This window comes from Acomys russatus, chromosome 30, assembly GCF_903995435.1.
Source record: "Acomys russatus chromosome 30, mAcoRus1.1, whole genome shotgun sequence".
In the NCBI taxonomy this organism is placed as follows: Eukaryota; Metazoa; Chordata; class Mammalia; order Rodentia; family Muridae; genus Acomys; species Acomys russatus.
In genome coordinates, this window is record NC_067166.1 from 38,556,142 (window position 1) to 38,570,769 (window position 14,628).

General features: G+C 39.8%; 1 protein-coding gene across 3 annotated transcripts in view; it reads right to left on the minus strand.

Moving 5' to 3' along the window:
• Mctp1 (multiple C2 and transmembrane domain containing 1) overlaps nt 1–14,628 on the minus strand; it is a 587,757-nt gene that overhangs the window by 189,128 nt on the left and 384,001 nt on the right. For all 3 annotated transcript variants that reach the window (XM_051172525.1, XM_051172527.1, XM_051172526.1), the window contains one exon: nt 13,376–13,506. In XM_051172525.1, the coding sequence (XP_051028482.1) occupies nt 13,376–13,506 (131 nt within the window). The remainder of the gene's footprint in view (nt 1–13,375; nt 13,507–14,628) is intronic.

Below are 14,628 nucleotides of genomic sequence, written 5' to 3' on the forward strand. Positions count from 1 at the left end.
ATGACATGAGTAAAATTTAAACAGGATAAATTTGTAGGAATATTACAGTTTTTTTTTTTTCTGCATCAACTAAAACTTCAATATTGAATATGCTCATAGGAAGTGTTGTTACCCATGTATACTGTTTCAGCATTTTGAGTGTCCTAATTTTAATAGAGAGATCAACAATGTTCTGGACAGAGAAGTGTTACGTGGTTTCCAGACGATCACTGTAGTTACTCAGTGCTTTTATTTAGCTAAAATCTTGCCCAGGACTGTGATGCAGCTTTAAACGTCAATTTTGCTACAATTTAGCCAAACTGTGTTGTTAACTTAAAGATAAAGTTTGCATCAACAGCTTCATTGGTAAGTATCCAACCACATGACTGCTAGGGTAGGGTGTAGGAAAAGAGTTTTCCACTCCTTCCCTGTCAGCTTTTGAACAAGTATGCACAAAGACAGAACGGCCCTGTGAATGTAGTACTAACTGAGGTGGGTGAAGTGGCTGTGTTCGGCTCACCTGTACGGGTATATCCCTCACAAAGAAAGGATCGATCACAGATGAACTGTAGATGTAAATGATTAGCCAGTGGACCCAGGCATAAGGAATGGTTATCAAAAATGAGAATGCAAATTTATATTTTTTTTAAAAAAGCACTAATGTAAATTCATGAACTCTAAAAATACTTTGACAGAGATGAAGAGCCCAGAGTCACATTCCTTAGTTCCAGGGCTCTGTTTCCCACTAATTAGTTGCTTGACCTTTTCCAAGACAACTTTCCCTCTTGAACTTGACTTTCCTCATCAGCAGTTATAAGCTAATTGAACTATATGAACCCTGAATTTTCAGGGTCCCCATTCTGAGGGTCTGTGATAACTCTTTCCATGTTTACACTTGTGCCTTTCTTTCTTCTCAATTGTACAAACTAAAACCTGAAAGAACAGGTTTCTCTTATAAATAATGAAATACTATTCCTTAACCCTTCTTATAAGATATTGTATTGCAAGGAATACCAGGCTGGGCCTCCAAGCCAGCATGGAGGGAGAGCTAAGGAGGGGCTGTAGTCTCTTCTCTTTGGCTCAGAAGTGATGCACTCTACATGCGTTTTCTAGCAGGGAATCTACACATGTGCCTTAAAAACTTATTTAACTATTTCTGAGAAAAAGCAACTCAACATTACAGCTGTGTGATAAAAAGTATTTAGATAAAACATATTCATTCTATTGGAATTTGAAATAAATAAAGGTGTCTTGGAGTTGTAAGACATTCGCCCTTCTTCAGAAGGTGGCGTACATCTTTTGACCAAAAACAAACAAACAAAAAACAAACAAACAAACAAACAAAAACCCACCAAAAACTTATTTAAAATGTCTTACGTTATCCCCTAGATTGTCCATGAGCCTTGATCTCAGGGGCTTCATGGGCTTTGCCCATGATGCTGCTTGGAGTTTGTGTGCCTGAAGGGCTGCACTCTGCACCATGACCCTGACCCGTTACTGTGCTGTGCCTCTGTTCTCTGATCCCCTAGCTCCTCTTCCTTCCACCGGACTAGAAAGGTTGGAATTTTTCACTTGCCCAAATGGAGTGGGGGGAGGGGGGTTGCTTTCAGAACCCTGAAACAATGACGAGATCGGCCTCCTGTGGAGTGAACTTTGATCTGTGGAACAGGAAGTGCGAAGACAGCTATTGACCCCCTCCTTCCCTCTGGAAGGCTATTGCAAAACGTGATCCATCCGACACTGTTTCACTGCAGGTGGCCATGTACATAGACCTGCTGTCTATGTATTTTCTGTCCCTGACACACAGAAAATAGTGAAGAGCTCAGTGCCGTAACTTTGTACGGTTTCCTAGGGTTCCTTCCTAGTCTTCATCTTTAACCCTACTTTCTGGGGATATACCTCCCAGTAAATCAAAAGCACCAAATCGTTGTCTCGGAGAAATGTGCGGATACAGTTCACACACACTCCAATCATGGATGATAAAATCATGACTATCTCCCTCCTCTGACTTCCCTTCCCCCAGGAAATATCCTCAGCAAACCCACAGTCCCGTCACCAAGCTTCTGTCAGCTTGCATGCGCCTTGCTCACACCATGCCGTGCTGTCCAGGCTGCCTGTAGTTTTCACCAGTTGCTTGTTTGGAGGCGACATCTTCCCTTGCTGAGATGATTCTCTACCTATCTTTTACTTGGCTAACTTCTACTAACCCTGACTTTTTAAAAAACCTGTCAGATGTCTTGGATAATATCTTGTCCTTTATGGCACCTAGACTCCAGTTAGTACTTTGTAAGCATTAAACTTTCTGTAAAGAAATGTAGCTTCAGAGAGGCCAAAGATTCACCTTTGGTGACAATGCCTAGACTAGGATCATTCTGAAACTTCTATACTTTAACCTAGAAAGTGATCTGATTTCCTTCCTTCCTTCCTCCTTCCTTCCTTCCTTCCTTCCTCTCCTTGTTTTTTTGTTTTGTTTTGTTTTGTTTTGTTTTTCACTTACTCCTACCACTGATTTCATTCCCTGTTCGTTGACTCACTACTTGGGGCCCCTATGTCAGACCCTCTTAGATTTTTAGGGGTTGCCTATTTTAAACCTACGTTTTCCTATCTTTAATTTTAGAACACAGAATACCACCAACTTGGAGTTGCATAACGTTATTTGACTACAGAGTACATGATCAAGGGCTCAGAATGCTGAACTGAAGAACTCATTTGTTTTGTGATTTTAAGCAAACCACTTACCCTTTATATTTATTTTATTTTATTATTTTGAGACAGGGTCTCTATATGTAGCTCTGAGTAGGTTGGAACTTGCTATATAGACCATGCAGGCTCAAATACACAGAGATCTATCTGCTTTTGCCTCCTGGGTGAATGCTGGGGTTGAAGGTGAGTACCATCACACCACGCTCAGCTTTCCCTACTTATCAAATATAAATTCAAGGGGAAGTGCCTTCTCTTAGCCAGAGTTGTAAGAGCCCAAAAATAAAAGATACTTTGAAAAGTTATAAGTACTTTCCAGTTGCGCTACCACCTTCACTTCAGTTTGAACTTCGAACTCTCTGTACTCAAACCCAACTCACCAATTAATCAGTCAATCAATTAATATAATAGTCAAAGCAGAATTAACACCAAAGGAGATTTCAGAGGCACATTGCTGCATTCCAAAAGTGAAAATTGGGGTTCAGAGATCAAAGACTTTGAATCATGTTTCCTAACTTCTACATAAGAACTCAACTATATAGCATATATACATTTGAATTGTTTAGCCATATGAAAGACTGATCACTCATCTTAATTAAACGACATTTTCCCTGAGAATTAAAGGAGAAGATGGGGCTCCTGTTACATTTTCTTCTCCATGCCTTGGTTCTGTCGCCCTTGGATTGATGACAACTTCTTCCCAGATGAAACAGTCCCATGGCTAGCAGCACCCTTAGTGTGTTGGAATGAGTCTTCAAGGGTACATGAAGTAGGTGTTGGGGCTCTTGAAGTCATTTTTTTAGTAAAACATAAGAGCCCAGACTTCTGTGATAGTGAGTCTGCATACTGACCCAGGTGGCCTGCACACCCAATGTGCGAAGACAAAGAGAACAGCAGGCAATTGATAGTGATGCTTATGCACACTGAGCTCCAGTTCACGCAGGACTCAGTGAGTAGATTCAAGAACTACATGCTATAGTTATTAACTAAGCCAATCCTCACGAGACAGTCAAGTGGCTTTAAAATACCCCTGTTAAAATAACTGTGGATTGAAGATAATGCTAATTGACCATGCACAAGAGAACATGTATGAGGAAATCTGGAGTGATGACACTTCTACTCCTACTTATGGTCTGTGTCAGACACAATACGAGTCATAAATCATGTGTGGTATAGTCAGCCCTATCAATAATTCAGCCAAAACAACCTAACTTATCAGGCAGAACATTTGCAGCAGAGATTTATATCAATTTTAACAATAAATTTCAAAGTGTAGTTTATACCCTGAGAAGTACTGCCTAGATATTTGGATGCCATCATGATTAGCAGGATATATAAAAATGAAACTTCTGAAGAGGAAGACAAGCATTTATCACTTCCTTTCGGGAGTAGGTATTTGAAAAAACAACAGCTTTGCATACTTTTTTAAAAACCAAATTAGCAGTAAGTTATATGAAGCTCTAAAAAAACCTAATATATGAGAACTACTTTATATTACTATAATCAGCAGTAGGTAAAATCCTACACATTCTTGTATCATTAGTCAGTATGGCTCATAGTTCTTTGGGATGGTTGCAATGGAAGGAATTCAACGTGGAAGCACTGATGTGTTTCCAAGTTCATGACAACTCTGAAGGTTACCTCCACCTCCAACGTTAAGTGGGAAATAACATGGCTGAATTTCTGTTGTCTAAAGGTGCAATTGTTCAGATGTGTAAACTTGAAATTACTGAATCTACATGTAGTGGTAGCCAGAAATGATACTGGAAACTTTGCTTATTACTTAGGAAATACTGAAATGAGCAGAAATTCAAAAATTTCAAAGGATAGTATCTTCAACAAATGGTGCCTGTCTCACTGGATGTCTACATGTAGAAAAATGCAATTGGACCCATATTTGTCACCATGTACAAAACTCAAGTCCAAGTGGATTAAAGACCTCAACATAAAACCAGAGATACTAAATCAGTTAGTAAAAAAAAGTGGGGAAGAACCTGGAACACACTGGCACAGGAGACAACTTCCTGAACAGAACACCAACGGCCCAGGCCTTAATGTCAACCATTAATAAATGGGACCTCATGAGGCTGAGAAGCTTCTGTAAGGCAGGAGACACTGTCAACAGAGCAAAGCGACAGCCTACAGACTGGGAAAAGATCTTCACCAACCCTACATCTGACAAAGGTTTAATATCCAAAATATATATAGAACTTAAGAAATTAAACACCACCAAAACAAATAATCCAATTGAGAAATGGGGCTCAGAATTAAACAGAGAATTCTCAACAGAGGAATATCAAATGGCTGAGACACACTTAAAGAAATGCTCAGTGTCTTTAGTCATCAGAGAAATGTGAATCAAAACAACTCTGAGATTCCATCTTACACCATCAGAATGGCCAAAATCAAAAATTCAAGCAATACCACATGCTGGCGAGGATGTGGAGAAAGAGGACCACTCCTTCCTTGCTGGTGGGAGTGCAGTCTAGTGCAGCCACTTTGGAAATCTATCTGGCACTATCTGAGAAAACTGGGAATAGGGCTTCCTCAAGACCCACCTATTCCACTCCTTGGATAATACCCAGAAGAAGCTCCAGCACACAACAGGGACATATGTTCAACCAGGTTCATAGCAGCCTTATTCATAATAGCTAGAGCATGGAAACAGCCTAAATGTCCCTCAGTAGACGAATGGATAAAGAAACTGTGGTACATTTACACTACGGAATACTACTCAGCTATTAGAAACAAGGAATTTCTGAAATTTGTGGACAAATGGATTGAACTAGAAATGATCATAATGAGTGAGCTAACCCTGAAGCAGAGAAACTCAAATGGTATATACTCACTTATATCTGGACGCTAGGCCAAGAGGCATGTCTCATGAAAATCTTCACTTACCAGGAAAGTGGGATAGTGTTGAGGACATCCTAACGTGAGAGAAATATAGGGGATAGGGAAATAGATGGATCCAGAGGGTTCTAGAAACCTACAAGAAGAACACTATGATGGGCAGATCTGGGCTCAGAGGTTCTGCTCGATTTATGGCACCACCCAAGGACAATATGTGCAGTCATCATCAAACCCCTACCCAGACCTAGCCAAGGGACAGAATATTCTCCACAGTTAAGTGGAGACTGGGGACTGACTTTCAAACTAACTCTGGTGCCCCATATTTGGCCATGTCCCCTTGATGGTGGGGCCCAATAGCACTCGGAGGAAGGATAGCAGACTACCAAGAAGAAACTTGATACCCTAGCATCATATTCCAGGGGAGGAGGTCCTCATCAGTCACAGTCATAGGGAAGGGGAATGGGGTAAAAGCGGGAGGGAGGGAGGAATGGGAAGATGCACAGTATGGAATAGCAGTTGAGATGTAATATGAATTATTTTATTTTTCAATTAAAAAATGAAAAAAAAAAGAAATTCAAAAATTTCAGAAGAAAATAATAATTCATGAGCTAAAAATTAAAACTAGTTTAAATGCTATCTATCATGCTAAGGAAATACCTTATTATATAAACCTTCACTTAGGAAATCAATAAAAGTATAATGACATAATAAAATAATTCACTAGTTCACAATTTTTTGTCTCACTATCTCTATGCCTTCCTGTTGATAATGCTGTGTCACTTTACTTGCCTCATTTGTGTAGGAAGCAAGGGTCATTGTAGTTTCCCTGTCAAAAATAAATGCCCCAAATCAGAACCACTGTGTGTTGAATATGCAAATCTTACATTTTAGTTGAGATTCGAGGTCAAAGGGTGCCTTCCTCCTGCTCCACGCTGAACCTGAACACACGTGTTTACCTCATCACATTCCATTCTCACCCTTTCCAAAATATTAGGCTTGCTTTATGCTATGTAATTGGGAAACGTCCTTTCCTACAATTTGCTAATTTAGAGTAAGTTTTCTTATATATCTGATAAAAGTTTTCTTAAACTTGAAATCTCTACTCAAGTTTACATTGGCAATACTTTCTTGTACTAGGCAGTACCAACACGTAGGTCCTGATAACATACAATGAATAACATCACTAACACTTCATCACCTAAAATACATATATCCCCAAAGCCATGCCACTTTAAGGATAAATAGGCATTTTGCACACCAAGTGTTGCCATATTGGATTACAGATAACTCTAACTGAATAAGCTTGCATATTATAGGATTTACTTATTCTATATGTTCATAGATGCAACTTGCTCCGTGACAGCTCTCATTCTTGGCAATTTACCTCAGCTGTCAGCAACCAATTTGTTCAGATTATTGCTGTGCATAAAAGTGTAACAACCAAGAGGATTTATTAGCTGATTACCGGAAAGGTGGAAGTCTGTCTTGCCTGCCAAAATGCAGGTGATCAGAAAATTAAACAATGACATGTAGATTAACATTATTTCACCTTCACTTGACATCAGTAGTTCAACAACAGGTAAGATTTGTTGCTCAAACTTGCTGTATGATGAACATCATTTAAATTGGTTTACTGATTGCTTATTATTTTATTGAGGAGTTAAAGGCTTCCAGAAAACATGCTGACTGCAGATTGTGATAAACTGAAGGTGAACTTCAGAGACATGAGACTTGGATTTGTGCCCTGGATCAGCCACAAGCATAGTGGCTGACCAGTCTCCTAACCAACTTTGGCTTCGCTCTTCATACCAGCAGAACCATCACGGTATATACACTTTCCTTCTATGCCCTCACGTTCAGCTTCATGTAATGATGGCTTACAAGTTTAAAATAGTCATCATTGCCATTGCTAATCTCTGTTCTTATTGAATATATTTTTATGTAAACTAAAACAAAACAACGTGTAAAGTCCCATGTATCATGATGGTGGAAATTGTGAACCCAATGTGCATAGAAGAAGCCACAGTTATATCCTATACGCTAGCGAAAGGCTCCTCTAGATTAATGTCATGTTGAATGGACATGAGTTAGGAGATCTCTGTAGAATCTGTAAATGCTTTCAATTTTTTTTTTAAAGATTTATTTTTACATATATAGTACTCTGCCTGCATGTACACCTGCACGCCAGAAGAGGGCACCAGATCTCATTATAGATGGTTGTGAGCCACCATGTGGTTGCTGGGAATTGAATTCAGGACCTCTGGAAGTGCAGCCAGTGCTCTTAACCACTGAACCATCTCTCCAGGCCTTGCTTTCAAATTTTTATTCAACTATACTACTAAATGTCCAACCCAAAACAATTAGGCAAAAGGGAGAAATGGAGGCAAATTGCCAATATTTACATAGGATATGGTTTTATCCTAGAAAACAATATCCCAAAGCCTCAAAGCCCCGCCAAAACCCATTACAGCAAGAAAACATTTTTTTTCCAAACTGCAGGATCCAAAATCAGTAGATAAATATTGGTAATATTACTGCCGATCCATAGCAAATTACGTGAAAAAATATTTTAAAAATCAATTTAAAATAGCTATAAAGTAAAATACTTGAGAACAAATTGAACCAGTTTAGAATGGAAGCATGGAAAGGTATGTTCATGGATTGGAATAATCTATATTGTTAAAATGTCCATGCTGCTCAAAATGATCTCCATATGCAATATAGTTCCTATCAGGGTATGGACAACATTCCACAAAGAGCATTCTTAAACAAAACAGCCAAACTCATTCTGTTACCTGGCTTCCAAATCAGTCACAGAGCTTAATGAAGACACTGAGACAGATGGCTGGAGTTGAGAGCCTAGAGGTAAAGCAAGGTACCCACAACCAAGGGGTGTTCAGCACACACCATGAACATTCCGAGCAGAGCATAGGCAGACTCCTTCAGCACTTGTCTTAGGAAAACTGGAAATCTACATGCAGAAACTAGACAATACTCATTCCCCAGTATACAAACCAACTCAAAACGGAGTAAAGACTTTATCAGAAGACCTAAATCCACAAAACTATTGAAGGAAAAATCATAAATACTTGAGATTCTTTACTGTCCTATTTATATAGTGTTTTATAGAGCACCCATAAAGTAGACACAAGTATCCATTAACTGATAGACAAAGAAAATGCAATACATATTTACAGTAGACTATTATTTGTTCATAAAATAATAAAATCCTGTTTTTAATACTACAATTTTCCAAAACATCAAGAAGCACGAACTCTATCACTTATAGCTGTGCAGATAAAACAGGAGGTCATTATACCGAGTAAAGTGAACCACACATAGGAAAATAATTGTCGTATGATCTCACTGAAGTTCAAGAGGCTTGGAGGAATAGTGGGATGGAGGGATGGGGAAAAGCTGACTGGTTAGTATAAGATGCAGCTGATGGAGGCTAGAAGTCCTCGCATGGTGCAGGACAGTTGTGTGGCTTTAGGTAACACTCTGTGTGTGCGTACATTTATAATGCTACATGAAAGGATAGTGAATGTTTGCACCACTGTAGTACGTGCCTGATATATTTGCTTTAACTTGAACATGACATTATATAGACTCTGAAAAACCACAGGATACCTTATACGTCAATTAAAATATTGTAGTGAAAGAATCTTGATAAATGTATAGACTAATTTTTCTTCTAAATATATTAGTTGATCATTTTAAGTATAAGTACTATTCACACTTTTATCTTTAACTCATTAAATTTTCTCTTTGGATAATAGCTGTACATCTTTTCACAACTTTATTTGAACTTTGCGCCTTCCGCCAAGTCACGGTCCTAGTGGCAATATATTAACAGTGGGTATCGGATCACTGTTTAATGAATGACTAATCATAATTTCCAGTATTAAATCAAGCTACAAGTGTTTGTATTCAAATGAAAGAATATTTACTGAGCATATGTGCCACATACTTTCTGCGGATGCTACAGTAAACAGACATTCAAATATCCCTCCTGTCGTGGAATTTGCATTCTGTAACAGTGAAATAGATGATCAAATAGAAGAAGGAAGACACAGCATATGCCAAACGCTGCCTATGTCTAAAAAATATCAGCAGATTAGGAGAACGGGAATACTAAGAAAATAGGGTTTAATCAGACTTCAGAAAGGGCAAAAGCAGGGCAGGCAGGTGACTTAAAGAAAGGGTGTCACAGATGGGAAAACGTCTGGTGTGTTTTGGTAACAGTATAGTGACCATTATGACCAGAGAGCAGAGGAGGACGAATGGCTGCATTTCACTACAGAGGCATGGCCACATCATACAGAGTACTGTAGTCCATAGCAAGGACTGCTTCCACCCAGACCATTCACAGGGAACAAATGAAGTGTTTGGAATAGAGGAGTTAAATTAGTTTACTGATGTTTTACTTTTTTTCTCTTGGGCCTGGAGAGATGGTTCAATAAGTAAAGGTGCTTGACATGTACCTGGAGACCTGAGTTCAATGCCTTTAATGCATATAAAGATGGGAGGGGAGAACAGGTTCCACCATGTTGTCCTCTGAGCTTCACGTGTGTGCTGTGGCACATGCACGAACATAAACACATGTAACACAATATGCATAGAAAAATACTAAATCGAGAGTTTGCAATGTTCTTTCTAACACATATCTTAGGGAAGTTGCAGTGGTCTCTAGAACTTTGAGCCTTGATTAAACAGCTAACAACAACAACAACAATGGGAAGACTCGGGAAAGTCAGGTAAGAAAGACCCATAAAGAAGTCCAGAAGCAAAGCCAGGTGTGGTGGCGCATGCCTGTGATCCCAGCACTCGGGAGGCAGAGGCAGGCGGATCACTGTGAGTTCGAGGCCAGCCTGGTCTACAAAGTGAGTCCAGGACAGCCAAGGCTAACACAGAGAGACCTTGTCTCGAAAAACAAAACAAAAACAAAAAAGAAGTCTAGAAGCAAAAGTAAGAAGCCAAGAAACAGAGTTTGGGCCAGTTCTACAGCCCTGTCCTGTCTTATTGAACTATGATACCTTTGATAGACTTCCAGGAAGGGTCTGACTATCACCCCAGGCACGGCCCTAAGAACATTAGCCAAGGCAAAAGAACTTAGCAAATAGACTTCAAACCATAGAGTTTAAATGATTCACACTAGAAATGCTAAGGGTGGAGATGCCCCAGCTTCCAAAGAAGAGGCAGGAACAGATTGTACATTTGAAAAAATAAAAACCGTATTAAATTTTTTAAAAAGGACGCTGGCTACTGTTTGGGGACCAGACGATTAGATGAGCAGAAGGGTGGAAAGAGGTGAGTCCTCTCACAGCTACTGCAATATGTATAGATTCTTTAAGAGGTGAGTCTTATGCATGATCTTCATGTCATCTAGGCTGCAGCCTTGATGAAAGACTAGACTGCTGGTGTGTTTGATGAATGTGAAGAGAGAGAGAGAGAGAGAGAGAGAGAGAGAGAGAGAGAGAGAGAGAGAGAGAGAGAGAGAGAGAGAATAGCAAGGTGACTATGACATTTTCAGAGTTAGCAAAGAACAAAGGAAAACCTTGAAGGAAGAACAGATGTCGGGGGCGGGGAGTCTGAAGGCTTCCTTTGGAGTGTCTAAATGGAAGAAACATGCTAATTATTTAGATAGCAATCATAGTAAGTTGGCTATGAGAAGCTAGGGCCGGAAGAAGGGTTATCGGACTGACCAGCATACTGGTAGTCGTCAATCTGTGAGTACTGCAGAGAGCACAGGAAGTGAGAGGCTCACCGAAGGAGCCACTGCAGCCTAACGTGTGAGTCTGAAGAGCAGGAAATGTGCACATGAGACCACAGAGTAGGAGGAAATATGGTATCTTGGGAACCAAATTGGAAAAAAAAATCGACCATGTTTTAAAGGTAAAGAAGCCAGTTCCTGCTCTGCTGCTGGGTGAGGCTAGGCCGCCAGCACATTACGTGCTTTGGGAGTCATGGATGGCCTGATGGGGCCTGACTTCATGAGCTCAAGTGAGAATGGAGGGAGGCCATTTTCACTGCTAAATTATTTATGCTTCACAATCTCACGCTTGAACACCTTCCTTTAACTGCTTTTATCACGATCAAACCTGCCTTACTATTGAGTTTATGTTTGTAAAACATATTTTTCAAAACTATGTGGCCCAACATTGAAAATAAACAGCAAACAAACCACAGGATAGCCCAAGCCCAGGAGCAAGTTGGGGTGAGGCAGATATGCCTTCCTCTCTGCCAATCGTGTTTTCCACTGAGGAAGGGCAAAGAGCTGCACACAGTGGCAGCAACATTTTGCAATGTCTAAAGCGGAGAATTCTTCCCAGAGGGAGAAATGTATAAAGGATGTGTGTCGTTACGAAATAAAAGCAGAAAAAAGGGTGAAGAAGAATTTCATGTTTACAGCAGCCAGTGGGTCCTAGAGCTCGGTTCCCTTCATTCTAGAAAGTTGGACTGTAAGGTAACGAGTGAGCAGGTTCCACTTTTATCTTATTAGCAAGACAGAGACTGCTGCTGTAATCTATGAAAAAAAAAATGAGTGTTCACAGAGCAGCTAGATTCTATCTCCCTGAAGGAGCTCGCAGCCTACAGAGGGAGATACCATCAAGAACACGGCCACAGTGGAGTGATTCTGACACTGGCAGATACACACTATGACTTAAGCTAGAGGGAGACACCAATAACTTTCAAAAGACTCTAAGAGTGGTATTTTTCTGAGGGGCACAGTGCAACAAAGACCCCTGCTTTCAAAAGGACTGAAGAATAAAGCAACTCCTGGTCCACAGTGGTGTTCCCCCAATTTCATTTACAAGTAAGGTATGTATGGCTAACTGGAGACTTAGCTTTGCCTCCCATTTCACAAGCATGTGGGAAACTCTATTGCTTAAATAGGTGTGCCTGAATTACTTGAATCAAAATGAAGAGCCTCGTCTCTTGGGTTAGATTCCTGTTTTTGCTTTTAGACTAAAATTCCCGTCACTCTGGCAAAGTACAAATTCTCTTTCGATTGTAAATTTGGTGACTCGGAATGCCTGTGAACAACAGCAAAGAAAGAGTCTTTGAAGTAAGAAACCCCTCTGCACACCATGTTTTTCCTCAATGCTGGCAAGTTTCCACACATTTTGCTACAATGCACATATGTAACTGTCAAAAAAAAAGTAAAAATAGGCTTTGTAATCAGAACACAATTCCTATCATTCAAGTAGTCGACCCCAATAACCCCAACTTTGCAGAGAATGGCAGAAGAGCCTCAGTCGACCCCAATGACCTCAACTTTGTATAGAATGCCATAAGAGCCTCAGAGTACACTTTGCTGCGTTATCAGATTAACGTGGATCTGCCTCACTTGTGTTCTTCTCTTTCCAGAATTCTGGAACTCTTTACAGATTTATGAACTCCTAAGAGATTGCAAGGATTCTTGTAGGGAGTTGTAGGAAATAATGCATTTTTCTGGTCACAATATGCGTTGTGAAAACAAACATTATTGCAGGTCACTTTCCAGCCCTGAATGTGCTGTTTGTTCCCCTAGGCGTCCCATATCAGATTAAATTCCTCTTCTCCAACTCCCATAACTTTTGTGCTCAATAACTCTGACATCTGGAGAAAATTTCTGGATGTCAAATCGGAATAGCCTGTCCATCAACTAGGCAAAGCTGCCACCTACTGGTCATTCTTTGAATCTATGTGTTTTAGTTTTAAGTGGTGCTGGCTGGCAGTGTGGGAAGTTTCCTTCTTTCAAAACCGTAGACATTGTTGACAGCAATCACATTTAAAAAGAATATTCTTTCAACAAATTCTTGCCATCTCTAAAGTAAATAAAACACCAGTTCACACAGACCTCCCGATGAAATCATCCCTTTTCCCAGCATCTTTGTCCCAGGCGGTGATGTCAATGACCCCTCCTCTCTCTTCATAGAGATGGAAATCAAATTGCTCCCTCCACTGAGGATTCAAAGTTTTGGGCATAATCTGGAAAGCCAAAAAGTTATTGTGTTATCAATAGTAGTATTTAGTCATCACTTGAGACACTGTAGAAAATCTTGTTAAAGGCAACAGTTCATTCCACCAAAGCTTCCTGGGTATATGTGCATAATGCCAGTCAGCAAATTTCTATCATCTTTGCTGCTGAGTAGAGTCTTATGGATGTGTCCAGAGAAATCAGATGTAAGCCCTTGACTGTCTTATACAACATATATGAAGTATAAAATACAAAGAAAAGACAGCCTGCCCATGAAATAACTCATTTACTCAGGCACAGCTTCCGACTGAAGGAAGAACACACAGTCAGTTAACTTGTAGTCCAGGAATATGAAATTCCCAGAGTTCCTGTTTTCCCTCTTACTCTCCTGCACACTGGTGTTTAAAGTGCATGAAAAACAGACAGTGAAATATGTGGGAGCAAAAGGAATAAACAAGTAGATTTAGTATTTAGTGTTGCTGTCCTGTTCTGTTTCACATACAGGGAAACAGCACATGTGTGTGCTGTTTGTGTTGCATAAAGGATATCCAGACTACAAATCTGTGGTTTCAAGTATTCAGAGAAGACAGCCAGTAAATCAACAAACAAGTTACCAATATTAGTGTACTACAAAATTTCATTTAGCCTCTTGCTAGGTCATACTCATATTTGTTTCTTTTGCCATTCTTTCTCTCCTTTTTTAAAGGCAGGTCATGTGCAGTGGACTTTTCTCTTTTTAATGTGTGACAGACAGATCCTTAGCTGTGAAGAGCTTGAAAGCGGCGATGTATGTGATCTGCAAAGGTAAATGCAAATGAATCACAGCTTTAAAGTTCATAATCTGAAGTTAATCTGTAATACATCACGGACAGAAAGATCAAATAGAGACACATGTCCATAGTGGGGTTCATATTTCATATGTAAAGAGCAGAACTATAAAACGTGCAAATGGTGCTGATAGAGAAAAGACAGAAGTGGTCATGGATACCTATTTTTAGAAAAAGTAGCTGTTTTAAAATTCATTCTTAAGCACCTGATGAAAAATATCGATGGTACTAGACGGATGCTATGATAATTCAAATGTCCTCTTTGACTTCGATGAACTCTTATGGCATTTTGGAATGTAGTTCATT